Genomic DNA, 25,888 nt, shown 5'->3' on the forward strand with positions numbered 1-25,888 from the left:
CTTCTAAGGCAGTGATTTTCAACCAGTGTGCCGTGAGAGATCGTCAGGTATGCCGTGGGAAATTATGTAATATCTAGTGTTGCAGCGAAGTATCGGCCGAACATCGGTAGCGGCAGATATTTGCCTCGTTTACCGACATCTGCACATCGGTAATAAACTTGACTTTCAACGATATCATTGGTATTTGTGGTTAAACCGCTGGGCAGGTGCCGCGGCTGGGGGAGCAGTCGCCCTCCTCTCCACGCCTCGACGTTTTTTTTGGGGGGGAGGTCCTATTCCGCTGTGCCTCACGGCGTCAGTGGTGCGGGGTGCTTTCTTTCTCTTGGACCGTGGGGCGGTGTCCGTCACCGGTGCGGAAGGCGGGCCGTTGGAGGGGACCGGGTACGGCGGTCGGCGGCAGCGACTCTGGGCGCGTGTCGGGCCCTTCTCGCGGATCACCTCAGCTACGGCGCCCGCTGGGGGAACCCTCCGTTCGCGCGGGGGGCCCCCTCCGGCGGTGCGCCTCGGCTGGCGCCTAGCAGCCAGAACTGATGCGGACCAGGGGAATCCGACTGTTTAATTAAAACAAAGCATCGCGAAGGCCCACGGTGGGTGTTGACGCGATGTGATTTCTGCCCAGTGCTCTGAATGTCAAAGTGAAGAAATTCAATGAAGCGCGGGTAAACGGCGGGAGTAACTATTGGCACTCAAAACAGGTCAATCTGTTTTAGACAGGGTTAAAAGGTCCTGTTTTAAATGATCCTTGTGGTATTTTGACCAAAATATGTTACAGACATTTCAATAAGACCCCAAGGAGCCATATCAAATGTGATAAAATGGGTATAATATGTCTCCGTTAAATAAAGTTTAGTTAAATCAAAGATTTTTGGATAAATCTGATTCAATTTGTGCTCATTAAAAGGTAAGAGTAAGAAAGGGCTGAAATAATTTAAAATAGTGCTTTTTAATACATTTAGAAATTATATTACTAACTATATGTATTATATGTACTGTGTTAGTCCATAGAGTGTCATTTTGGTTGGTGGTGTGCCCCAGGATTTTGTAAATGTAAAAAATGTGCCGCGGCTCAAAAAAGGTTGAAATTCACTGTTCTAAGGAAACCATATTTAAATTCACTAGATCTGGATTCTTATTTTGATCTGCACCAAAATAAATATAATTCCCCTATTTCACTTCAATATACTGTTAAGTGTTGAATATCACTTTTTTGGAGGACGCATACAGTGTTGTAAACGTTTTTCTTGAATTTCCTACAGTACCAGAGGATATAGATAATCTGAAGCTGGAGGTCAAAGACCATAATACGATCATTGTGACCTGCAATCATTCTCAAATCTTCAATGGACCTGAGGGAATATTCAAAGCACAACTTCATGATGGTGGTAGCTCTGTGGAAAGAAATGATGAAACATGTGAATTTGAATTCAAGAACCTGAAGTACTCTACGAACTACACAGTGAAGGTTTGAGTCTCCTTCTTTTTACCGTCACTGTTTTATTCCTGATTTTTCTTCTAATGCTTTTAAAAGTGACAGAAAGATTCTCCATCTTTCCAGGTGACTGCTGCCAACAGTCTGTTTGAGAGCAACCCCGTCACAAAGCAAATTTCTACTGAATGTATGTTCCATTTCAATCAATTCCTCCATTTATATCATGTTGCTTTGTTAAAGCAGATATTTCTTTTTTTACACATCTATTTCTATGAATTATGTTAATGTTGTTCTTCGTTAATCTCATTTTACAGATGATGACAGAGCTGGAATTGTTTTTCACGTCTTCTACATCCTCCTCACGTCTGGAGCTCTGCTGCTGGTCGTCTACAAGATCTATGACTTGAGGCTCAGGAAGTCCCAGTGAGAATGATTCTGCATATATCTTACATCTGTGTTCCTGTCAGATTGCCTCAGGGTTTTGTTTTTATTATTTTATTTATTTAAGATGAATTAATCTGCAGATTTTGTTCCACTGATAAGAAAATATCTTCTTATTTAAGTTACAGGACTAGTTTAATCACTGCATTTGAATTTATGGAACTTACCAAAGGAACATCATCAGTGGTATTCTGCTCTGTATTTCACATCATCTAATTAGGGCCCGAGCACTGACAAGCACTGACAGACAGTGAGGCCCTTTTGTTATTGTAAGGATTATTATTATTTTTGCATGTATCAGTGGGAACTGACTCCATACACAGACTCTGGCTTCAAATGTACAAGATGGCAGTGGTTTTATTTGGGATATTTCGGCTTCATTTCTTGTTAGTGGGAGGAAGTGTCATCCATCTTTAAAGAAAAATTCTCAAAAGTACCCTTTAAGTTTTACAATGTTGATCTCCCACCTTTTAGCCATTGTAAGTATACTAGTTGTGTTGTCAGTCAAGATAATGCAGTCTAGAGCTGGAGCTGTTTTTAAACTATGATTTTAGACGTTTCCTTTAACCTTTATGTAGATGTTAGGTCAGAAAATACTGGTAATTTGCACAAATACTGTTAATTTGAATCTTTTTTAGGTTATTAAGTCAATTAGCCCCTTAAATATTTGACCAACAGTTGCTGCTGGATGGAGAAACCAGGTGACAAAGGGCAGGAATCTCTAAAGCTGTCTGCTTTAGAGAAAGAGGTTCAGGAGCTGCGGAAGCTTCTCGTCGAGACACAAACAAGTCTCGAGGCAGCAAGGCAGCCCCGGCGAGCAGAGAGGTCGGCTGCCAGATGGACCCGGCTGAGGTCAGCAGAGTTTACATCCAACATCTTAGGTTCATTATTTTGATGATCAGTTAAAAAACTCTATAGGAATCGAAAGTTATATTGAAAGTCTCATAAATTTGAAGTGTTTTTACTGTGTCTGGAGTAGTTTGTGCTTCGTTCATTGTAAAATACCCAACGACCCGATTTAGTTTGAATGATTCTTGAAGCAGCCTCCCTCACACTGTTCAGGTTAGCCCCCATAACAGATCAGGGGACATGCTCATTTTATTTTCCCCTAAAGATTATCAAACTGAATTTAGTGCGAACAAAACATTTACATATGAGAGGATAGAAAATGCTTTATTCTTAATTTATTAGAATTATTCTTCTATATAGCTTTCTCTCCTTCCTCTGAACCAAAGCTCTGCCTCATCCAGCCGCCCGGCCCTCATGCTGCCGGTCCAGGGTCACGGAGCGGTGCCTGGACTGATGGAGCAGCACGAGCAGAGCAAACTCAGGAAGGAGAAAACTGAAGCTCAGAGCAGGGCGAGGGAGGGTGACTGCGAGCCCTGTGAAGACAGCAGGTGTGTATGTCCTGCACAGACAAAGAAATACTGTTAACTACATAGGCCACACTAGTTATTTAAATTTTTCAGGCAAATTAATTGGCTTTTTGAGTGCTGCTTTGACATGCTCAAATTGTTACAAAAATTTGCAGAAAATTAGAATGTGGTGAAAATGTAGGTGTCACCTGTGCATACTGATTATGCAATGTAGTGTTGTGTTACTGTTTGTTGTTTTTTAATAATTTCTAAGGCAATAATCTGACACAGCATTCAATCAACTCTTTTCAGTTCAGATTTTTATTGACCCTCAACAATATAAAGAAAAACTCTCTGTGGCAAAGCACCGTGGAAACACATAAAAAACATGAACATTTCCCATTGTGTTTACATTTTAGAATATAGGACAAGATAGTGAATGTCCCTTGTGCGTTTGAAGATGTATTCATTTTATTTGGTCACCAGCAGTTGTGTTGTTGACTTGACTTGGCCTGAAATCTTCGATAAGAGAAAAAGCTTTACCCCTGAGTTGAGAACCTTTTCTACCATGTTTTCCTGAATGCATCATGAGACGGGGAGCCGCAGTTGTTGGGTTTCTATTTTAGAGAATGAAGAGTTTGTTTTCAGTCTGTCCAGCAGAGGCCGCTGTTACCTGGAGATCCCGGCAGGAGATTTATCCTCAAGAACAAAACAACTGAATAACTTTGTTCAAGCAAATTCAAACATTCTGATGAGAATCTAGTTTCAGGATCAGACTTTAAAAACCAGCTGGGATCCAAGTCAGACCTTAAAAGAAATCAACGAATTTAAGCAGATACATGTAAATGTTCATGTGTCGTATGTTTGGCATCTTTCTCGTTGTTCTTCTTTTTTAAGCAGTGGTCCATCACCGGGCTTTATCATATAAAAGTGGATAATGCAAAGCTGCGAGAAAGCTCGTTGGTTCTGAGTGAAGTTCACAGCGGTTTGTTATCTCTCTTATAAAGGTCACTGTTTGAGACGTTACTCTTTGACCTCGATCTTGCAGGTGGCCTGGATGTCCCTGAAGGTGGAGCAGTCGAAGACGGCCGTGATCATCTTCTTTCCCATCTTGTAGGGATAAAAGAAGATGTTGATACGGACCTGTTGTTTTGGTGCCAGGTCCGGGAGCCTGTGAGAGACGCAGAGGACCATGAGGAGTTCTACATTTACAGCAGCAGCGTTTATTAGCAGCATTAAACTGGAAAACCTTTCAATATTACAACTAAAGCTGAGAGTCGATCAACAAAACTCATTTAAAATGTGCTGGTTTTACATTTGCTTCATTTGCTTCATCAACTGCGATTTTAACGTTTGACAACATTAACTTCTTTTGTTGTTTTTTATATCTTATTTTTTATTTTTATTAGTCCTGATGATATATAGAGAAATTTGAAATTAGTAATAAATGTATAATATATAGAGAAATCTGAATTTTTGTGTCGATTAATAATTGAAGCACGTGAAAACAAATAAAGCTTTTTTTTTCATGCTCCAGGAATTTTCTCTGTGATTTCACTGTAAATAGAAATAAATGAGGTCGTCATTTAGTGCTTTAGTTACGTCTGATGAAGATTATTGTTACTTTATCATTTTATCACAGATTAGCTGCAGGATTCAAGCCAATGTTTGATCATTTATATAAAACAACTTTACACACACACACACACACACACACACACACACACACACACACACACTCACACATACACAAAAGCACACACACACACACACACACACACACACACACACACACACACCTACCTGCAGTCCTCCTCCTTTTTAAAAACTCCACTTCCAGACAGAGTCAGTGTGCATCCCGTCAGCATCTCGTCTGCCGGGTTCTCCTACTCCACTGGTTTCTTGTTGCAGTCTGGTCGTACTGGAAACCTGGAACACACAGATTTGAACTTTTTAACATGTTGTTCGAATGCGCCCGACAGAACCTGCATGTCTGAGATGATTTACAGAAACAACAAGGTTTTTTGATGCACTGACTGTTAAGGTGAAAGGAGGATCCGTCAGCACAATGTCATTCTCCGCCAGGTAGACTTGCTCCGGCTTGTATTTGTCATTGACCATGGCTGTGACCTTCATGCTGTCACACTCCACCATGAGCTTGTGATAGGCCGAGAACGGGACCAGGATGGGGACGGACAGTTCTGGAGAAGATTCAAAGTTGATCCACACAAAGAAAACGTAAGAGTTTTTTTTTAAACACTTCCAGGATCCAGAAGAAGATTCACCTTCCCCAGGCTGCATGGTCTCCTCCTTCACCTCGGACTGGATGTTCCCGGCCGAGGAGCCGTTGTAGCTCATGGCCTGGACGCTGATGTTGATGGACAGCAGCCTGGAGAAGGTGGACTTGCTGTGCAGCAACAGCTTCATGCTCTTGTCCTTCCCGTTCATTGGTTCGGACAACTGCAACAAATGAACTACAAATAAGTCACTGTGTCTGAACCTTGTCCTCTCACTACCGGGGTCCCTCAAGGTTCTGTCCAGGGTCCTCTCCTTTTCTCTTTGTACACCAACTCTCTCGGCTCTGTCATTCACTCACATGGTTTTTCCTACCATAGCTATGCTGATGACACCCAACTAATCCTGTCCTTTCTCCGATCAGAAACCGGGGCAGCAGCACGAATCTCTGCTTGTCTTACAGACAACTCTCAGTGGATGTCTCAACACCACCTGAAGATCAACCTTGACAAGACTGAACTACTTTCCTTCAAGGGAAAGACTCTCCCAAACAAGACCTGACTATTAACTTTGACAACTCTGTGTTAACCCCCACTCTGACGGCTAGGAACCTGGGCGTAACACTCGATAGCCAACTCTCCCTTACTGCCAACATTACTGCAACAACACGGTCCTGTAGATTCATGCTGTACAATATCAGGAGATTACGCCCCCTTCTATCTCAGAAGGCGGTGTAGGTTCTGGTCCAGGCTCTGGTCATCTCACGCCTACACTACTGTAACTCTCTCCTGGCAGAAGGTCCCTTTGACTAAAGGATGAAAACCACACTCAGCAGGTACATTGGGCTTCATGTTATTAAATACCATACACTGAGGGTGTGGTGTCTCCTTGATTCACCTCAGTGAACCTGCTGAGCCCAGAACAATCAACATTATTTTGGATGCTGACATTTACATATACTTTGATTTTTACCTCCAATGAGGAAGCTACGCCCCTGTCCATTTGTGTGTTGGTTTGTTGGTTTGTTTAAAAGTTTGTTGGTTGTTTAATCTCCCTCCATTAAGTTTAGACAATCACTAAACTTAAGGGAGGAATGTGGTATGAGTTTAACAATCTGTTAACACTCGATACGTGCAAATTAAACTGATAACAGATCATGATACTAACACTACAGTTTTCACCTTGTGGCAGATGATTATATTTTTGATTTAGTCGACACATTGAGCTGTGGAAAATAACTGAAATTTGACGATTAAAATCACATTATATATGTTTATGATGAACTCTTTAGAAACAGGACACTGGTGAACAAACCCATAAAGTTGTTTCATCTCTAAATACTTTACTGTACCAGTATTTACACTTAGGTCAGATTTGGGAGCCTGGCAACTTTAAAAATCATGACTGTACAGGGTTGTTTGACTTGGACACACACATTAAGCAACATGGAGATAAAAGAGTAATGAGGGCCTTGTGTGAATCTCATGAACATGATGCTGCTTGCCTACGAGCCACTTCCTGATTAGAAGAATCTACAATATACTCTCAGAAGTGGAAATAACCAAATATCATATGTTTCAGTGTCTTAGGAGGAAATCCGTATTTAGACCATCGTCCTAAAAATGTGAGGTCATTGTTGGAAACATTGTCTGTTCCTATAATGGGTTCAAGCTTATTTCCACAGAAATAATTGATGTGAGTTGATCTCTGGGTTCTCGTCTTTGTTTCGTAGACTCGTCGGTCGACTCTATAACTGCGGTTAAACTTCAGCTACTAAGCATGTTTCCAAAAGTGTAATACAGCTAAAATAACCCTTGAATTTCAGCTAAACTTCTTTCTTTTCTTATTATTATGCTGAAGAGTTTCACACTTTCACACACTTTCAAAGCAAGTGAAGATACGACGTGAGACTTCCTGTTCTTGGCTGCGTAGCCTAAAATGAAGCTTCCTGTCAATGAGCGATAAGGTGAAGGCAGCCTCTTTTCAATGTGACTTGCACTCGCTTGACTTGAAACCAGAGGCGAGGTTCAGGGTTTGGGGAACAAGACGAAGAAGGAGAGGAAGAAGCGGCAACTGATGAGACAGAAAACATATGTTGAGAACTTACTTCTCTCTTAGAGTCGTGTTAAGAATTTTAATTAAGCTTTGATCAGGCGTCTTGAGATCTGCCGGTCGGTCCCCTCTAGGACTGTGCTGTGTGGTCGTGGCAGGAACACGCCCTGACTCCTGGATATGGCAGGTCTCCGTGGTGTCAAGATCCTGCTGCTCTGGGCTGGAATCATTGGTTTGGCCAAATGTAAGTTATCGTCTGTAATGTAATAATAACGTTGAGTCCTGGCACGTGTCATGAAAGTATTAAAATCTAGGGGGTAAAATTTGTAAATGACGTAAAACAAGCTCATGAACTGAACACGATGAGGTCTTATGTTCTTAACTCCTAAATTGACTGTTTTTGAAGTTCGGTTGTTGAGAGTGTCCTCGTCTTCAGGAGGAATGTTGGAAAACCCTCCGTGCCTGAGCTGCAGACATGAACCTGTCAGTCGAGCAGCTTCTTCTCTATTTGAAACGTCAGCACTCTAACTGAAAGACAAATGAGGAAGTTGCAGGTCTTCTACCTGCAACTTCACGTTTCTTCAACTTTCCAAACCTAAGAACACGAAACAGAACAAGTGCGTGTGTTTGTGTGTGTGTGTGTGTGTGTGTGTGTGTGCGTGTGTGTGTGCGTGTATGTGTTTGTGTGTGCATGTGTGGGTGTTTGTGTGTGTGGTGGTTTGAATGTTTTGTTGGGGGGGTTGTGTGACAGATATGACATGAGTTTCTTTTGGGGGGTGTCTTTGCAAGCTCTTCACTTCAACCCCAGTGGCTGTGTTGTGTGTGTGTGTGTGTGTGTGTGTGTGTGTGTGTGTGTGTGTGTGTGTGTGTGTGTGTGTGTGTGTGTGTGCGTGTGTGTGTGTGTGTGTGTGTGTGTGTGTGTGTGTGTGTGTGTGTGTGTGTTTCAGTTGTGCGTGCGTGTGCATGCGTAAATGACTTCGGAATGCTTGAAGAGGAAAAAAAAATTAAAAGGGGAAGTGCGGCGTTCAGAATAAAGAAGTGCGATCAGAGATGTTAAACGCGCTGCACGATTAGAGCAGATTGTGGTTGTGTTTGTGATTAAACCATAATCCAAATAAAACAAAAAAAATACATGAAAAAAACGTATCAATACAGAACAAATCAAAATAAAATGTTTAAACAGCAGAGCATTTCTTTTTATACCAGGACAATGACACAGAGGAATCCACAGCTTGATCACTTCACCAACTTTACTTTTTTGGACGAAGATGCTTTGATTAATTAAGATTTCTTCAAAAAAACACTGATCTTAAATATTGTCCACTACATTCAGCTGCACTATTATGACAAATAAAAAAAATTGCAATGCAAAGATTAACACAATTTTTCTCTCCTGTGATTCAAGGTTACAGGCCCTATACAACAGGTGAGTGAGAAATCCCAGAAATCAAGAAACGTTTTATTTATGTATTCAAGTTAGCCACAACACGAATAAAGATGCCACCACATGAATATGTAGAAGCCACAACAAGTATGTAGAAGCCACAACACAAATATAGAAGCCATAACATGAATATAGAATCTACAACATTTATGTAGAAGCCACATTACAAATGAAGAAGCTACAACAATAGTTGACAATGAAACGAGCAGTCGTTTGTAAAAAAGACAAAAAAAATCTGCTGTTATGATTGTGACTCTAGGTTACAGGCCCTATACAACAGGTGAGTGAGAAATCCCAGAAATCAAGAAACGTTTTATTTATGTATTCTGTTAACAGAATTTAATTGCACACACCAAGTAAGCCACAACACAAATGCTGAAGCCACAACACGAATATAGATGCCACCACATGAATATAGAAGCCACAACATGAATGTAGCAGCCACAGCACAAATAAAGAAGCGACAACACAAATAAAGAAGCTACAACAATTGTTGACAATGAAATGAGTAGTGACTGAAAGTGGTCAAGTCACAGTTGTGTGGGTAAAGCGAGCAGTCGTTTGTAAAGACACAACATATAATTGGCTGTTAAAATGAGAGTCTTGGCTATTTGAGGTGTTACACATCAGGTGCTTGGAGCCTCCAAACAGGAAGAACACACCTGTACCATCACACCTCAAATAGACAAGACTCTAATATTCAAGCAGCAACACTTTCAGCAGGTTTGTGTTATTCGTTCAAACACTTGTCTGACACATCCCAGCCACCGTAGTTAAGCATCATATCAGGTAAGACTGTTGGCAGTCAAGTGAAGGTGACCTCCATCGTGCTCTCCTTCCTGCAGCCAATGCTCCCACTGCCTCAGCTACAACCAACCACACGAAAGGCCCTTCGTCCCTGACCTCACCTGAAGACTACTGGCTCAACACCACAGTGGATAACACCACCCGAGGTTGAAATTTTCTCTTTCAACAAATGAGAGTGTGATGAGATTGTGTATTAATGTGAGTCCAGACAGCAGACAGTGACAGCAGCACTTGTTACTGTGAGTTGTATCTGCTCCAAGTGACTCAGAGATTGAAGACATTTTGTCAAAGTTACAACTGATTATTTCAGAGATGTTGCTTGATCATGTAGTGATGTTTTGTTTTCCGCTTTTCTCCTTGAAGTGCATCATACAGTTTGTACTGTTATTTTGAAATGCATATCCTTTACAACTTATTTCCTCATGTTTTATGTCTGCTCTTCTTTTTCCACAGATTGTTTAGATGTCAAAAATATAAATCAAACTGCTCCAACACAATTTCCTGTAGAATTTAAAGCAGAATTACCTCCAAACTGCAACCTCTCCATTGATTACACCTGTCATGGTAAGTGGAAAGTCTTTGTGTGTCTGCAACATTATACATAGATTTACATTGAAAGAGGTGATGATATGAATCTACTAATGTCCAGTTTCACTTTAAACTGAAGTGACCTACATTTTTTTAAGATTCTTAATTACTCACAAAAACATCAATGCTAAAAAAAAGTGTAAAAATAAATATGATGTATTGTTCTGAGCTCCTTGATGAATGCAACAAACAGTGGTTTCCTAAAAGTGAATTTACATGAATGAATATGGAATTAATCCCATTATAATTATTGTATGATAGTATAATAATAAGATTAATAACATAATCAATGTGTCTTAAAGTTTCCTATCCTCGTCGAGACTACTACCCATGGTTTGACGGATTCAATGAGACTAAGAATCTATCTGAGCTGGAGCCTTTCATGGACTACGAGTGTATCGGTCTCATCAAGGACACGAACAATGTCACTGTATACAACACAACTGAAGTTGACGTCCGGATCGACTGTGGTATGTAGACGCTCACTGGACGACAGCTTCTGTCCTCAGACACTGGGGAGGGAATGACTGAGATGTCAGTTCTCAGGTCTGTGTTCCACATGTCTAACTTGTCCCAGCAGATCTCGAAATAGACTTCACAATTACAAGCACCACCAACACATCCTCTCAGCTGACTTGGACCACGACCAGTAACAGATGTAAAGACGTGATTCAGAATCTTCCGAAGCTTTCGTACCGCTGCGGCTGTGGAGATTACCGAGATTCATACCAACTTGGACGGGGTAAGTGAAATAGATTACTTCCCTCATGCTTTTATTCTTCCTTGTTTATTTTCTTCACTTCTGAAGATGCTGGAGATGGTTTCACTCATTCGTTGAAGTATAGAAATGTAATGTGGACATTTCAATCATACATTGCTCCACGCTAACAATTACATTCTGCCAATGTGAAAAACATTTCAACCGTGAGTTGCCTGACTGAAATAGTTTAAGCTTGCAGGGCTGCATTGATGATATGAAATGATAAGTGGAAAATGTTTTTACTTAATGGGAAACTTGACCCCCCCAAAAAAAGCAGAAACAAAAGTGCTGTTTTATGTTGCTATAATTTTGTATCTGTTATCTAGAACCTAAACTAACATCTTCTGAAAAGGTCTCCTAGGTTTCAAACAGCCTTCAGGAGGAACCTGCAAAATTACTGATCTGAGGCCATACAGGGACTACACCTGCTGGGTCCAACCCACCTACAACAGACGGGATGTCGGGACCCGTTTTTCTGTTCAACAGAAAACTGAGATTGGAGGTCAGTGACAAACAGAATGAAACCAGTTGAACTTTTTGTAGCACAACTAGAACGGCACTCAGTGGAACTAATACCTGACCAACAGACTTCTTAGGAAACCACATTTAAATTCACTAGATGTGGATTCTTATTTGGATCTGCACCATAATAAATATAAGTCCCCTATTTCACTTCATTATACTGTTAAGTGTTGAAATATCACTTTTTTGGAGGACGCATACAGTGTTGTAAACGTTTTTCTTGAATTTCCTACAGTACCAGAGGATGTACATGATCTGAAGCTGGAGGTCAAAGACCATAATACGATCATTGTGACCTGCAATCATTCTCAAATCTTCAATGGACCTGAGAGAATATTCAAAGCACAACTTCATGATGGTGGTAGCTCTGTGGAAAGAAATGATGAAACATGTGAATTTGAATTCAAGAACCTGAAGTACTCTACGAACTACACAGTGAAGGTTTGAGTCTCCTTCTTTTTACCGTCATTATTCCTGATTTTTCTTCTAATGCTTTAATAAGTGACAGAAAGATTCTCCATCTTTCCAGGTGACTGCTGTCAACCGTCTGTTTGAGAGCAACCCCATCACAAAGCAAATTTCTACTGAATGTATGTTCCAGTTCAATCAGTGCCTCCATTTATCTCACGCTGCTTCGATCAAGCAGAGATTTCTTTTTTTACAGATCTAATTTTATGCATTATGTTAATGTTGTTTCTTCATCAATCCCATTTTATAGATGTCAATGCTGGAATTGGTTTTCACGTCTTCTACATCCTCCTCACATCTGTGGCTCTGCTGGTGGTCGTCTACAAGATCTATGACTTGAGGTTCAGGAAGTCCGAGTGAGAATGATTCTGCATAAATCTTACATCTGTGTTCCTGTCAGATTGCCTCAGGGTTTTGTTTTTATCATTTTATTTATTTAAGATGAATAAACCTGCAGATTTTGTTCCACTGATAAGAAAATATCTTCTTATTTACGTTACAAGAATAGTTCTATCACCGCACTTCACAAAGGAACATCATCAGTGGTACTCTGCTCTGTATTTCACATCATCTAATTAGGGCCCGAGCACTGACAGGCACTGACAGGCAGTGAGGCCGTATTGAAATTCTAAGGATTGTTATTTAAAAAAAAATTCCAGGCAAATTAATTGTCTTTTTGAGTACTGCTTTAACATGCTCAAATTCTTTCCCAAAATGTTCAGAAAATTAGAAAGTGGTGAAAATGAAGGTGCCACCTGTGTATTTTGAGAGCTGCTTCTTCAGATAAGCTGTACAACTACTGATTATGCGATGTAGTGTTGTATAAATGTTTGTTGTTTTTAAATAATTTATAAAGCAATAATCTGACACAGCATTCAATCAACACTTTTCAGTTAAGATCTTTATTCACCCCCAACAACAGAAAGAAAAAATCCTTGTGGCAAAGCACCGTGGAAACACATAAAAAACATGAACCTTTCCCATTGTGTTTACATTTTAGAATATAGGACAAGATAGTGAATGTCCCTTGTACGTTTGAAGATGTATTCATTTTATTTGGTCACCAGCAGTTGTGTTGTTGACTTGACTTGGCCTGAAATCTTCGATAAGAGAAAAAGCTTTACCCCTGAGTTGAGAACCTTTTCTACCATGTTTTCCTGAATGCATCATGAGACGGGGAGCCGCAGTTGTTGGGTTTCTATTTTAGAGAATGAAGAGTTTGTTTTCAGTCTGTCCAGCAGAGGCCGCTGTTACCTGGAGATCCCGGCAGGAGATTTATCCTCAAGAACAAAACAACTGAATAACTTTGTTCAAGCAAATTCAAACATTCTGATGAGAATCTAGTTTCAGGATCAGACTTTAAAAACCAGCTGGGATCCAAGTCAGACCTTAAAAGAAATCAACGAATTTAAGTAGATACATGTAAATGTTCATGTGTCGTATGTTTGGCATCTTTCTCATTGTTCTTCTTTTTTAAGCAGTGGTCCATCACCGGGCTTTATCATATAAAAGTGAATAATGAGTTGCTTCGAGAAAGCTTTTTGGTTCTGAGTGAAGTTCACAGCGGTTTGTTGAAAAGCTTTTTGTACCCTGCACCGATATTTGACTGAGAAACACATGTTTGTTATCTCTCTTATTGAGGTAACTTAATGAAGTGAAAGTTAAAGCTGTTTTTAGAGCCGCAGTGAACTCTAGACATTTTCCTGAAATAGCGGAGGAATGTCCGGAACAATCACAGCGAGCGAGAGTGTGTGTTTGTTGATAACTTTCGTGACACGGGACGGATGAAAAATAGTTCCTGTTGTAGCGAAGACATCGGACCCAGACAAACCTGAACATGAGCTCAATAAATCTCCTTTAAGCCGCCGAAGATTTTAGCATTTTTTTTTGTTTTAGCTTGTGACCTTAGAACGAGACTCTGCAGAGTTGAGACGTTACTCTTTGACCTCGATCTTGCAGGTGGTCTGGATGTCCCTGAAGGTGGAGCAGTCGAAGACGGCCGTGATCGTCTTCTTTCCCGTCTTGTAGGGATAAAAGAAGATGTTGATACGGACCTGTTGTTTTGGTTCCAGGTCCGGGAGCCTGTGAGAGACGCAGAGGACCATGAGGAGTTCTACATTTACAGCAGCAGCGTTTATTAGCAGCATTAAACTGGAAAACCTTTCAATATTACAACTGAAGCTGAGAGTCGATCAACAAAACTCATTTAAAATGTGCTGGTTTTACATTTGCTTCATTTGCTTCATCAGCTGCGAGTTTAACGTTTGACAACATTAACTTCTTTTGTTTTGTTGGTTTTCATATCTTTTATTTTTTATTTCTTTGAGTCCTGACGATATATAGAGAAACTTGAAATTAGTAATAAATGTATAATATATAGAGAAATCTGAATTTTTGTGTCGATTAATAATTGAAACATGTGAAAACAAATAAAGCTTTTTTTTAATGCTCCAGGAATTTCCTTTGTGACTTCACATTAAATAGAAATAAACAAGGTCGTCATTTAGTGCTTTAGTTATGTCTGATGAAGATTATTGTTATTTTATCATTTTATCACAGATTAGCTGCAAGATTCAAGCCAATGTTTGATCATTTATATAAAACAACATCACACACACACACACACACACACACACACACACACACACACACACACACACACACACACACACACACACACACACCTACCTGCAGTCCTCCTCCTTTTTAAATATTCCACTTCCAGACAGAGTCAGTGTGCATCCCGTCAGCGTCTCGTCTACCGGGTTCTTGAAAATCAATACTCCACTGGTTTCTTGTTGCAGTCTGGTCGTACTGGAAACCTGGAACACACACATTTGAACTTTTTAACATGTTGTTCGAATGCGCCCGACAGAACCTGCATGTCTGAGATGATTTACAGAAACAACAAGGTTTTTTGATGTACTGACTGTGAAGGTAAAAGGAGGATCCATCAGCACAATGTCATTCTCCGCCAGGTAGACTTGCTCCGGCTTGTATTTGTCATTGACCATGGCTGTGACCTTCATGCTGTCACACTCCACCATGAGCTTGTGATAGGCCGAGAACGGGACCAGGATGGGGACGGACAGTTCTGGAGGAGATTCAAAGTTGGTTCACACAAAAATTCAAAGAAAATGTAAGAGTTTTTTTTTAAACACTTCCAGGATCCAGAAGAAGATTGACCTGTCCCAGGCTGCATGGTCTCCTCCTTCACCTTGGACTGGATGTTCCCGGCCGAGGAGCCGTTGTAGCCCATGGCCTGGACGCTGATGTTGATGGACAGCAGCCTGGAGGAAGTGGACTTGCTGTGAAGCAACAGCTTCATGCTCACGTCCTTCCCGTTCATTGGTTCGGACAACTGGAACAAATGAAGTAGGAATAAGACACGGAAGCAGGTTTATGTTCAGTCACACATTGGATATGAAAACTTTAGCTTTACAGAATAAACAACCTGGAAAGATTTGCATTAATGTTTATATTGTCCATTAAAAAGCTGATGTTTATTTCCAGGTTATATATTTTTATTAAGATTAAAGTTTAAATGTTAAATATCAAGACTTGATTGAAAGTTGTGATACCAACAGAATTAATCAGTTTCTAAAGCTCTAGAAAAACTCGCAGTTTCAGTTCACGTATATTTTTTCCAGACTCATATTAGGTCATCGTGACCTAGTATGAGTCTGGAAATAAGCTTCTCAGCTTCTGTGACGTACCTCCTCAAATCGCATGGACACATCGGAGGGTGGCGTGACCTCCGGGACGCCCTCACCTGCTCCTCCCGAGGTATCGATCACTGCCCCGTTCCCCTCCGTCTCTTCACCTGCTCCTCCCGAGGTATCGATCACTGCCCCGTTCCCCTCCGTCTCTTCACCTGCTCCTCCCGAGGTATCGATCACTGCCCCGTTCCCCTCCGTCTCTTCACCTGCTCCTCCCGTCTGATTCTCTGCTCCTGTGTCATTCTCCGTCTCCACCCCGCTGTCCCCCTCCTCCTTGTCTATGGTGAGGTCTCTGGTGAGGGCGTACTTGAAGACGTCCCTCTCCTTGTCGGACCCTGTGAGAGGGGCACACTGATTTGATCAAAGGACACGTTGAATAAATGTTTCTCAAAGGTTTTTTGTTTAAACCAGAAATAACCATATTTGGAAGAGCGGGGGAGGGGGCTGACAAAGAGCTTGAGGACACTAGCTGTCATTGGACAGGAATAGCTGTCAATCACACGATATCAACACCCCAATGCATCATAATTTACGAAATGAACATCAGCTGTATAGAAGACACAAATGTTTACTGACGCTATAAAGTGACAAGTAGAAATAGAAACAAAGAGTGGAGTCGCCCTCTGCTGGTCATTCAAGAGAACAAAGGTTTTCAGGAACTTTCACTTTCCGGAACTGGAATTACGTCAATTTCTCTAAACAGTCTGTGGTATCGGCGAGAACATATCACTCTGGTACGAGTCAGGGCCTTTGACTTCCACACAAGCACCACAGGAACAACCTGAGTTCTGCCCAGCGGCACCACAACAGACTGAGACTATCACTGACCTGGAATCAGTCCACTTGTAAAGTGCATTTGAACAGTGTTGCAACAACATCGTGTGGTTTTGAATGTCTGCTCCTGCTGCTGAAGTGAACCCACCCTCCCTGTGCTTGTACGTGTCGGTGATGTTCATCCTCTTTCTCAAGCCGACAGACTTGGTGGAGATGTTCTGACCGATTCTCTTGGTGTCGGAGAATAACTTAATTTTCGAGCCGTCAGCTTTGACCTGAAACACGCACAGAAACCACAAAAGGGTTAAATTTCCCGAAACACACGGAAACTGTCGAATTAAAACGCTGATGAAACCATCACCTCCTTGGCAGAGGTAAGAAACGGCCTATAGGAAAATCTCAATTTTATAAATGTACGGGTGTGAATGGGTGAGTTCTAACGTTCACACACTGTTGGTTTAGAAAGTAACGTCACAATGACAAAGGTGTAATATCTATAATGCAGCTAAGTTTAAATACAATCACATCTCTGTAATGTTACATTGTAAATTGTGAAATGAAGAGGTGAAGGCTCATCCTGTGTCCTGATACAAGATCGTGATCTTTTCAGTCTCAGAATCTGTATTTCCCTAAGTTGTGAGTTTCTCTGCTCACTGACCAGCCAGTCCACACAGTCCGCGTTGACCTCAGCGAAGATGAACGGGATGTCGTACTTCAGGTCGATGTTTCCGCTCCGGATGGCTTTGACCGAGGCTGGACCGCAGCAGTAAACACCTGCGCAAAGACAAACCATAAAAGTCGTCACATAAAAAAATTAATCCTCTGTTAACAGCGAACCCAAAGTCATTAAAGTCACAAGAATCTGTAAGATTCTGGGGGGTTTTCACGATGAAAACCCAAAGAAGAGATTTATTGAGTAGCAGGAAATAAATGTCACATCAGAAAGAGGTCAGCAAGTAACGTTAGCCCCAGAAACAAGGTCGACCCGGTCGTTACCATTGCTCTTCTCCTGTGGTGTCGGATCCAGAACTTGCCATCCGTCGTACTTATCACCTTCCTCCAGGTCTGGACGTTTCATCCAGCCCTCCACCCACAAATGGTAGTTCCTGAAACACACCACATCACTCAGATTCGGCAGCAGGTCGGGAGACAACAACCCAATAGAAGAGATTTAAGGGCCAGAAATCGATCTGGGAAATCTGTGAAATCCATTGGTGGGTGGGGACCAAAGCAGGAGCTCACAGGGATGTTAAAACTCATCGGATGGACACAAACACGACTTCGTTTTCAAAGTAAGGAGTTGCAGAATCTCACCAAACACTGTCAGGAGATTTTTTCCCTGCGACACCGTAGTCTGCGTAGTACACGTCGATGATCAGATTTTTGTTAGTGTCGTGGGCTGACTCGTAGTTGGTGACCACGCGGCAGGGGATGCCCAGCAGACGCATCACTGGAACCAACACAAAGTCATTTCAAATAAGTTTGTACCAGTTGAATTTGAACTTTGCAGCTTCTTTAAGCAACATGGAACAATCTTCTCAGCTCATTGAGCTGAGAAGATAGTTCCTGTGTAAACGCACCTGCTGAGAAAATAGAAACTGGCAAAGACAGAAGGGAAGCGACCAAAAGGCTTAAGTCCCATATCCAGGCTTAGACCGACAGAGTCATGTGACCAATGTCAATATGATGAGTCAGGAGATGTATTTGAAGTAGTAGTAACAAATACACGTTGCTTAGTTCTCCACTCTTAGTCATAGTCTGAGTATTAAAACATGATATTTATAGCTAATGCTAGCTTTCTATATTTAGAAAGTCACGTTTAGCTTTGATTGTCTTGAAGCATAAAGCATAAGGACTCTGTGTGTGAGCAAAAAACCTGCAAGGCCCAAGACAGTTTGAAACACTAGAGGGCGTTATGAGCCATGTACTTATTGGTAATAAATGTGATTCCAAAACCAGCATTAATGTATTTCATCAAAGATCAGTCATATAATTCAGTTTATAGCTCAAAAAACCCATTTAAGTGTCCAGTGTCGCTTTAAGTTTTGAAATGTTTTCTAATAAAAGAGACATTTTCACAGCCTAAAGAGGCAGAGTGTTGTCAAACACATATTCTCAAAAGATAAAAATAATCAGTTTACAATTATCTAAGACAGAGATTAATAACAAATCTGGACATTTAAGAAGTTGAAAACAGACATTTGATATATTTATCTTGATAAACGGCTTTAAATTAATAATAAAGTGACCAAAACAGTATCAGTCTAGTTTGTGATGAGCTTCAGAATTAATCAAATGTATTAGTACAGATGTTGTCCCAGGTGTGAGGAGCTGGATGGTCGGACGTTACCTGAACACATCACGCCAGCAAACACCCAGCACTGGCCGTATCTGACCGGTTGGCAGCCATAGTCGTACCAACGTTTGAGGATGGCGTGGCTGCCGGTCCAGTGAGTGGGTTTATACCCGGCGGTAAACGGACCCCCCCACCTTCCCATCACGACGCCATGGTCGCCCTCAGAGTTGATCTAGAAGAAAACAGAAAAATGAGCCTCCGCCAGGGTCGCGTTAAACCATGAAGGCCAAAACGAAATCATGACCTCGGTCTCTAATTAGCATGAAATAGCATAGCTGAGGCTAATGAGAATGTCCCACCATGGCGCTGATCACACGGCTGACGTAGACGGGATCAGAGCGACTACAGACATCGTCAGCTGGGTTTTCCGCGTGTTTGGGGTTAACGTCCAGCAACTTAATACAAATCCTCGCCATGTCGTCCTCAAACTGGACAAGAAGACACAAGAACAGAGACGGAAAAAACAACAAAGTAAGATGCATTCAAAATGCTCAACATTCAAACAAATGTAATAACAGATCATTCGTAACTCAAAGTCAAATTAAGACAATAAACTGAACATCCGTCGCTTGGAATTTGAATATATTTAAATTCCAACATATAGAAGTCAGTGGCGATTGGCAATTGGGTATTCAAATGGTCATAACATTATTTACCTCTGCTAAAACCCAACTGTCATTGCATCTTGACCCATGCTACCATGATAACCTCGAACATGGTGCACTATGATTGTGATTTGCACAGAATGTGTGGAAATGTGGTGTTGGTCAGAAAGCAGCTGGCGTCAGGATGGACAGCAGGGTCCCTGATGTGGTCTTTCTGTAGTGTCTGGTCTGTTTACCTGTCCGAAGTCCCACGTGCGGTCGGAGATGTAGTTTCCAGATCCTCCGTAGATGATTCCTTGTTCACTCATCACATACTCTTGTCTTTCCTTCTCGTCGGATAGATACACCGTGTCATCTGGAGAGAAGGGTAGAGATAGACAAATTGATCCAGAGGTAGGGAGGTAGGTAGGTAGATCGGTCGGTTGGTTGATTGATTGACTGATTGATTGATTGACATGGAAACCGATGATGAACCTACCAGGACACCAGGGGTTGAAGAACACCACCGGCATTGCCAGCAACATATCCTCTTCCCTGTATTTCCCAGTGAGTACATACGATCCTATGGGGGCGTTAGCCGGGGGGGTGATGTTTAGAACCAAGACGCCTTTCTCTGGGGAGGACTTCTCCTCCTCAAGCGCTGCCTTCCACACAGCCTTTGCTGACGGTGACCTAATCAGGCTGTCGGGGATACCAAAGTACGAAATTGTGCCTTGTTCCTCGGATGTAACCAAACCTGGAGAGAGGAACCAAAGACTCTGTTATTGCTCAAAAAATACTCTACCTCCATCCATCCATCCCTCCAGGGCTTTGTAGAGCAGCACTGACCTCCTTGTTGTCCAAAAAGAACTAAATGAAAGACTGACCTGTTATTGCGACCATGCTGAGCGGGTAAAGTTTTGGTTTGAAAGGCTGCGACAGAGTGAGGGTCAGAGTGAAGGCCAGACCTCGCCTCACAAACAGCTCCGTCAGGGAGATCTCACTGGTGTGGTGGGAGAAGTTGTTGGTCGGACAGTGGAGGTTCACGTCCTTCAAGACTGGAAGAAATAAAATAATTTAAAACACACATAGACAAATTTACATAGGGTAACTAATGTTGTGCAATAGTAGGAGTAGAATTGACGTTGGCTAATTATTAATAATCATGAAATATGATTATTAAAATAACAATTATTTCTTAAAAATAATCAAAAATGATAAAGCTATTAATTAAGAAATGTAACACATTTAATTAGAAATGATACGGTTATCCATTAATAATAGTTAAAATAATTAATGAAAACAATAAAATTATCAATTAAGAATAATACAAATCTGTAATCATTACTTATTGTCGCGGGGCACCACCCTGGTTACAGGGACCAACGAGTCAATCTACAAATATCAGTCTCATAATGATAAATGTCAAATCAATAATCTCAATATTTAATATTAATAATTATTTAATTAACAGTGAAGGCTTCTAAGTTCGAGCACAGGCAATCATAATCCAGCTGCAATCACATACATATGCACAAATAATCACAGACTACAGATACTTTAATTACAAAAGCATTTATTAAAAAGGGGAAATAAAGTTATAATGTTATTCAATGATTCATCATTTTAACAAGCTCCGATATTTCAAAGATAAACACAACAGCAGCACTTATCACAATTCAGAAAATACATGTAAAACCGGCGGTCTACCTATGTATGTCTGTCTCGGTGTGTGTGTGTGTGTGTCTGTGTCAAAGTGTCTCTCTGTGTGTGTGTCTATGTGTATGCATGTGAAATAAAGTTAGTGTTATTTAATGATTCATCATTTTAACAAACTCCCATATTTCAAAGATAACAACAGCAGCCGCTTATCACAATTTAGAAAAACACATGTATTCATCTATGTGTATCTGTGTGTGTGTATCTGTCTGTGTCTATCAATGTGTCTCTGTGTCTGTGTGGGTGTGTCTGTGTGGGTGTGTGTGTGTGTGTGTGTGGGTGTGTGAGAGAGCGAGAGAGAGAGAGAAAAAGAAGGGGGCGTGGCGATGATGCAGTCACGTGGTGACGTCACATCTAAGATGGCGGACGATCATGATTCGTGGAATCAAGGCCTAAAAACTCTCAAAATGGCGGATTGACTACAAAACAAGATGGCGGAGCCGTTATGAATTTAGAGCCAGAATGGGAGGAGAGGGAGAGAGGAGGCGTGGCAATAATAGATTCAAAATGGTGGTTTAACTTGCGTTATTCAAAATGGAGTCTATGTTAATGACACCATGTGGCCGGAGCTCACACTGGTGGTCGTCACATGAATTGCACCAAGGGATTTTCAGACAAAGAGAATTCTTTGTCTCTGCTTTGGTGTTGGGCCGCATGGCTTCCAGATGTGTCCAGCCTCTCTGAATATAGATTTAACTATGTTACATGAACTGTATTCTAAATACAGATCGGATGTGTGTATAGGTCGGTTTAGAAGGAGAGAGAGAGAGAGCATACAAGGAGAGAGCAAAGCTCTTAAAAGCACCGTCAGAGACAAGTTACATTTACTTTAACACTCAGCACCCAAGTGGCGTTGTGTGCTGAGGTTTGACCGGTAAAGTCTCTTTAAAGTTGTTCAAACGGTCACAATGAGCTGGAGACGCTGCTCATGGCGCTTAAAAAACTGTGGCACAAGGCCGTAACCGGAAACCGGAAGTGGCGAATCGCCGCTAAACATTAGAGACTCGGCGGTCTCATACAAAACAAATACATTCAAGTATTAAAACAATACGCTACGTATTAGATTAACATCTGCCCAGACAATAAAGCCTGTTACTGTACCACCCTCGCGGTGTGCGTGCGCGTCGGGCCAGTGAATCACGTGGTCTCTCAAGCGGTCTTCGGCCGCTGGACCGGACAAACAGCGGATTTTCTCGTGCTGCCTCGACGGGATGAACGTCGTCCTTCTTCTTCAGGGATGTGGCGCTCGTGCTCCTCAGCGGAATGAATCTCGCGCTTCTGCAGGGGACGGCTGTGGAAGCCGTTTGTAGATCGTTGGGAAAAGAAAAATAAAGTCCGTGGGGAAAGTGAAACGGTCTGAGATTGTTCCGCGTGCAATTTCCTGTTTGGGTCTTTTCAAGTTAAAAGAGCAAAAGTCCTTTTGAAAATAAAAACGTCGACTGAGATAAAAGACAATGAAAGAAATGAAAGAAAATAACTCTGGTTGCCCCCTTTAGCAACTAAATCAGCTGGGAGGCCCCGAAGGGGGCCTGGAGTTGTCTTCAGAGCAGGGTAAAATGGCAACGATTATTGATGTCTCAGTGGTTTTGTTCTACCTGAGAGGTCCTCCTCCTTGAGGAGTTGGTCATAGGATGATGCTGGCTTTAAGCCAATTGAGTGTCAGAAATGGATCTGAGTGGGCGGGGCTTGGAACTGAGCAGGGGTTTCTGGGAAAACCCCAGGACATTTTTCCACCACCAGGGGGAGATTCTTGAGCCTGCAGGAGGATGTTTTCCCGCCCAAAGTTTAACAACCCTTTGTTCCTCTCGGCTCCAGTGTCTGGTGGCACCCCGCTGGGCTCTGGCCCAACACTAAGATAGAAACATTTAACTAATTGAAATCAATAAATACATTGATATGAATTATTGACATTTATTTGACCTCTAGTTACTTTTTAGGAAGAGTAGCTAATGAATAAAAAGTTAATAATTCATTTACAACAATAGGAGCATTTGTATTTTCAGCACTTGTTACTAACTCATATTAAATCCATGAAGCCAAAAGAAAACTGAGAATAAAATGCTTTCAAGCATTTAGTAAGTTTTGTTTATAACATGATGACTCTGATGGAAAAATGCTTCAATTGCAAAAAGCCTGAACAATATAAAGCAACAGCAATAATAATCGTTTTTAGTTAGTATTATATAACCTATATTATTGTTTTGTTTAATAATTTTCTTTAATCACCACGTTTAACTGTTAAGAGCTTACCTGATTTTAAATTAAGTATGAAGTGTGAAGTGTGAAGTTTTAATGGTTATAATTATTAACATAATTATTATTAGTCAAACACAATCTGGATGTGGATGTACAAATACACAAGATACACAGTCTGTGTTCTCTTATTGCTGCTTGATACAACACTTTGATAAATGCAGGTTAAGGTTGTAAATATTCTATATATTAGTTTTGCCTTTTCACAGCACGATGCAGTTTTCTGTCTTTGCTTGAATATTAAATTCAGTTACAAGAACGGTTGAAGAGAATTTGTTAAATTTTTTTGCTCCATTTGTTTTTATTTAAAGCAAAGTTTTGATTTCTCTCAGTATCTGTACAGACTGAGTTTGATTTGTAGGTCAAAGGTCATCCTGGTTCACATATAAACATTATGGTGTCAATCCTGGATGATAATGATACACTTTGACTAAAGGATGAAACCACACTCAGCAGGTACATTAGGCTTCATGTTATTAAATACCATTCACTGAGGGTGTGGTGTATCCTCGATTCACCTCAGTGAACCGGCTGAGCATGTGAAAGTCCTTGTACTGTCTGGTAATGCTGCCAGGGCCTCGGGCGGGGTGTGAGTGGGTGGTGTAAATATAGTGTGAAATGTCACCATTGTGAAACTTCGTGATGAAGAAATATGTGGTCAATGGGACAAGATGGAACAGGACACGATAAGAGGAGAAGTCAACTGTCTCCAGAGGCTTAAAGATCGATTTCAGCTTCTTCCCCAAAGAGTCACTGTTCAAGTGTTTTTAAAATCAAGAACAAGCTGCTGAACCGTGACAGAAACAAAACTGAAACACGACACAGAACAGCTGTCAAAAACAATTCATAAACCAAACTCTGTCCTTTTGAAATTAAACTTTAACCCTGTTATTATTCTATTTTAAAATAAACAAATGATAGCAAATGAGAAAGATAATTATCACCCTCAGCTCTGTGGTGTATTTTATGTTGTCGAGGTTGAAGGGCGGAGGATGTAGCATCTTATTGATATTATGAGGCAATGAATATGGGCTATATTTGATTGATTGATTGATTGATTGATTGAAAGTACCATGTTCAGTTCTAACTCCTGGAAACAGACCCCAGCTCAGCTGAAGTGAAAACATGACTAATGCAGCAGTTCATTTATTCACGAGCAGGATTTTCCGTAACACAGATGTTTCATCCTTTCATCTCAATAGAAGCTTCCCGGTTCAATAAAGGAAAATAAAAACAAACATGTGTGTGTTTACAGGACTCAGTCAGATCTATATCCTCTAGTTCTACAGCTCAGGTTCACTCAGACGCTCAATTAACCTGCGGCTCCTCTTTTCATAACATGTATGGTTGTTCTGATTGTTGTGTTGAGAATGTGCACAGGGTCGTGTCAGGACACAGAAGCGCACAACTGTACAACAACACAGGGCAGGTTTAATCTCCTTTGCAGCGACCTCATTTCGCTTCTCAAACATGATCGAACAAGTCCTCACCTTAGGTAACGGTATGGATGGTTTGCAAAGAGCGTAAATCCCTAAAGTCATGTTGGTGTGTGTGTGTCTGTGTGTGTGTCTGTGTGTGTGTGCAGGGTCTTGGTCGGTGCAGAGACGATGATAAAGTCATTGTTTTAAAAACAGTTGTACTTACTAAGTTCTTTAACCTCCTCCGTCATGCCTGCAGAACTCGTGGGAGCCTCTTCTGTCATGTCTGCAGAGTTTGTGTCTCTACAGTAAAAGACGTAAGCGTGAAGGAACCCTGTCAGTCGCTCAGCTGCTCACTGACAGGTGACTCTGCAATGTTGGTTTATTAAATACCTGTGGAGCCCCGCCCCTTTTTCTTACCCATGAGAAACATGCCAGGCGACTTTTATCCACCTCCTTGGCGTTTAAACCCTGCTCTTCCATTTAGTCGCCCTGACCTTTGACTCCGAGATTGAATGATCTGGAAATTCCCTCCCAAGTAATCTCCCCACCGATCCCTAACCATCTTTAAAACACAGTGCGGTTATGCTAATTAGGAACTTAACTAGATATTGAGACATAAACTCCTCTGGAAAATGTTTAGATGTTATAAAGTGAGAAGTAGAGTCGTTCCCTCACAGACTTCTATAGAAACAACCAGTTCTATGTTGGCTTCACTTTCATGAGTCTAATTCTACGTCCGTTTTCAGCCTATAGGTGAAAACAAGGAGCTGCTTGTGTAGATGATTGAACTGAAACTCAGACGCAAAAAATCATCCATCATTTTCACTGTAGTTTAAACCTTAAAGCTCTGTAACTTTTATATAAGACCTTTTTTATGGAATCTTCAGTGAGGTATAAAAACAATACACATAATGCTGTATTTATATATTTTGTCATGATCAGCAGCTTGTCACCACAGATA

At 41.2% G+C, this 25,888-nt stretch overlaps 3 protein-coding genes and 1 long non-coding RNA gene across 6 annotated transcripts in view; 2 read left to right on the forward strand and 2 right to left on the reverse strand.

Annotated features, from left to right (window-relative positions):
- Positions 1–25,888, forward strand: part of LOC128449458 (receptor-type tyrosine-protein phosphatase C) — a 101,730-nt gene that overhangs the window by 49,764 nt on the left and 26,078 nt on the right. Inside the window, exons 11-19 of one of the 3 annotated variants that reach the window (XM_053432653.1) lie at positions 1,257–1,462; positions 1,556–1,616; positions 10,217–10,327; positions 10,654–10,821; positions 10,932–11,093; positions 11,464–11,613; positions 11,869–12,074; positions 12,163–12,223; positions 12,352–13,723. The exons of 1 other annotated variant lie outside the window; for it this stretch is intronic. In XM_053432653.1, coding sequence (XP_053288628.1) covers positions 1,257–1,462; positions 1,556–1,616; positions 10,217–10,327; positions 10,654–10,821; positions 10,932–11,093; positions 11,464–11,613; positions 11,869–12,074; positions 12,163–12,223; positions 12,352–12,461 — 1,235 coding nt within the window. In that variant the 3' untranslated portion in view covers positions 12,462–13,723. Of the gene's footprint in view, positions 1–1,256; positions 1,463–1,555; positions 1,617–10,216; positions 10,328–10,653; positions 10,822–10,931; positions 11,094–11,463; positions 11,614–11,868; positions 12,075–12,162; positions 12,224–12,351; positions 13,724–25,888 lie in introns of those variants that run through there. One more of the 3 variants, XM_053432644.1, reaches the window with a different exon arrangement.
- On the forward strand, positions 2,715–4,751 carry LOC128449593 (uncharacterized). Its single transcript, XR_008339888.1, has 2 exons — positions 2,715–3,267; positions 4,274–4,751. It is a non-coding gene; the product is annotated as an uncharacterized LOC128449593 (long non-coding RNA).
- Positions 12,983–25,311, reverse strand: LOC128449481 (protein-glutamine gamma-glutamyltransferase 2). The gene is made up of 15 exons (XM_053432679.1): positions 25,151–25,311; positions 20,422–20,592; positions 20,034–20,291; positions 19,792–19,910; positions 19,250–19,378; positions 18,945–19,122; positions 17,909–18,044; positions 17,591–17,700; positions 17,253–17,368; positions 16,743–16,869; positions 15,818–16,155; positions 15,288–15,462; positions 15,032–15,195; positions 14,790–14,923; positions 12,983–14,183 (listed from the first exon to the last, which is right to left on the reverse strand). Exons 1-15 carry the CDS (start codon positions 25,206–25,208, stop codon positions 14,036–14,038), a joined length of 2,361 nt encoding a protein of 786 aa, XP_053288654.1. The 5' UTR covers positions 25,209–25,311; the 3' UTR covers positions 12,983–14,035.
- The window catches only part of LOC128449489 (protein-glutamine gamma-glutamyltransferase E), a 65,774-nt gene continuing 52,868 nt past the window's right edge, over positions 12,983–25,888 (reverse strand). Inside the window, exon 16 of the transcript XR_008339882.1 lies at positions 12,983–13,932. The gene's annotated coding sequence lies outside the window, so the exon portion shown is untranslated. The remainder of the gene's footprint in view (positions 13,933–25,888) is intronic.

Source organism: Pleuronectes platessa, chromosome 2 (assembly GCF_947347685.1).
Source record: "Pleuronectes platessa chromosome 2, fPlePla1.1, whole genome shotgun sequence".
Lineage (NCBI taxonomy): Eukaryota > Metazoa > Chordata > Actinopteri > Pleuronectiformes > Pleuronectidae > Pleuronectes > Pleuronectes platessa.

What these genes read in the sequence shown, in the direction of transcription:
- LOC128449481 (XM_053432679.1), bottom strand. Translation starts at nt 25,208, where the DNA reads ATGACAGAAGAGGCTCCCACGAGTTCTGCAGGCATGACGGAGGAGGTT. An exon ending in GCACGTGGGACTTCGGACAG is followed by an intron (nt 19,379 to 19,791) that starts GTAAACAGACCA and finishes CTTCTTGTCCAG; the next exon opens with TTTGAGGACGACATGGCGAG. An exon ending in AAAAAGGAGGAGGACTGCAG is followed by an intron (nt 14,184 to 14,789) that starts GTAGGTGTGTGT and finishes CGTCTCTCACAG; the next exon opens with GCTCCCGGACCTGGAACCAA.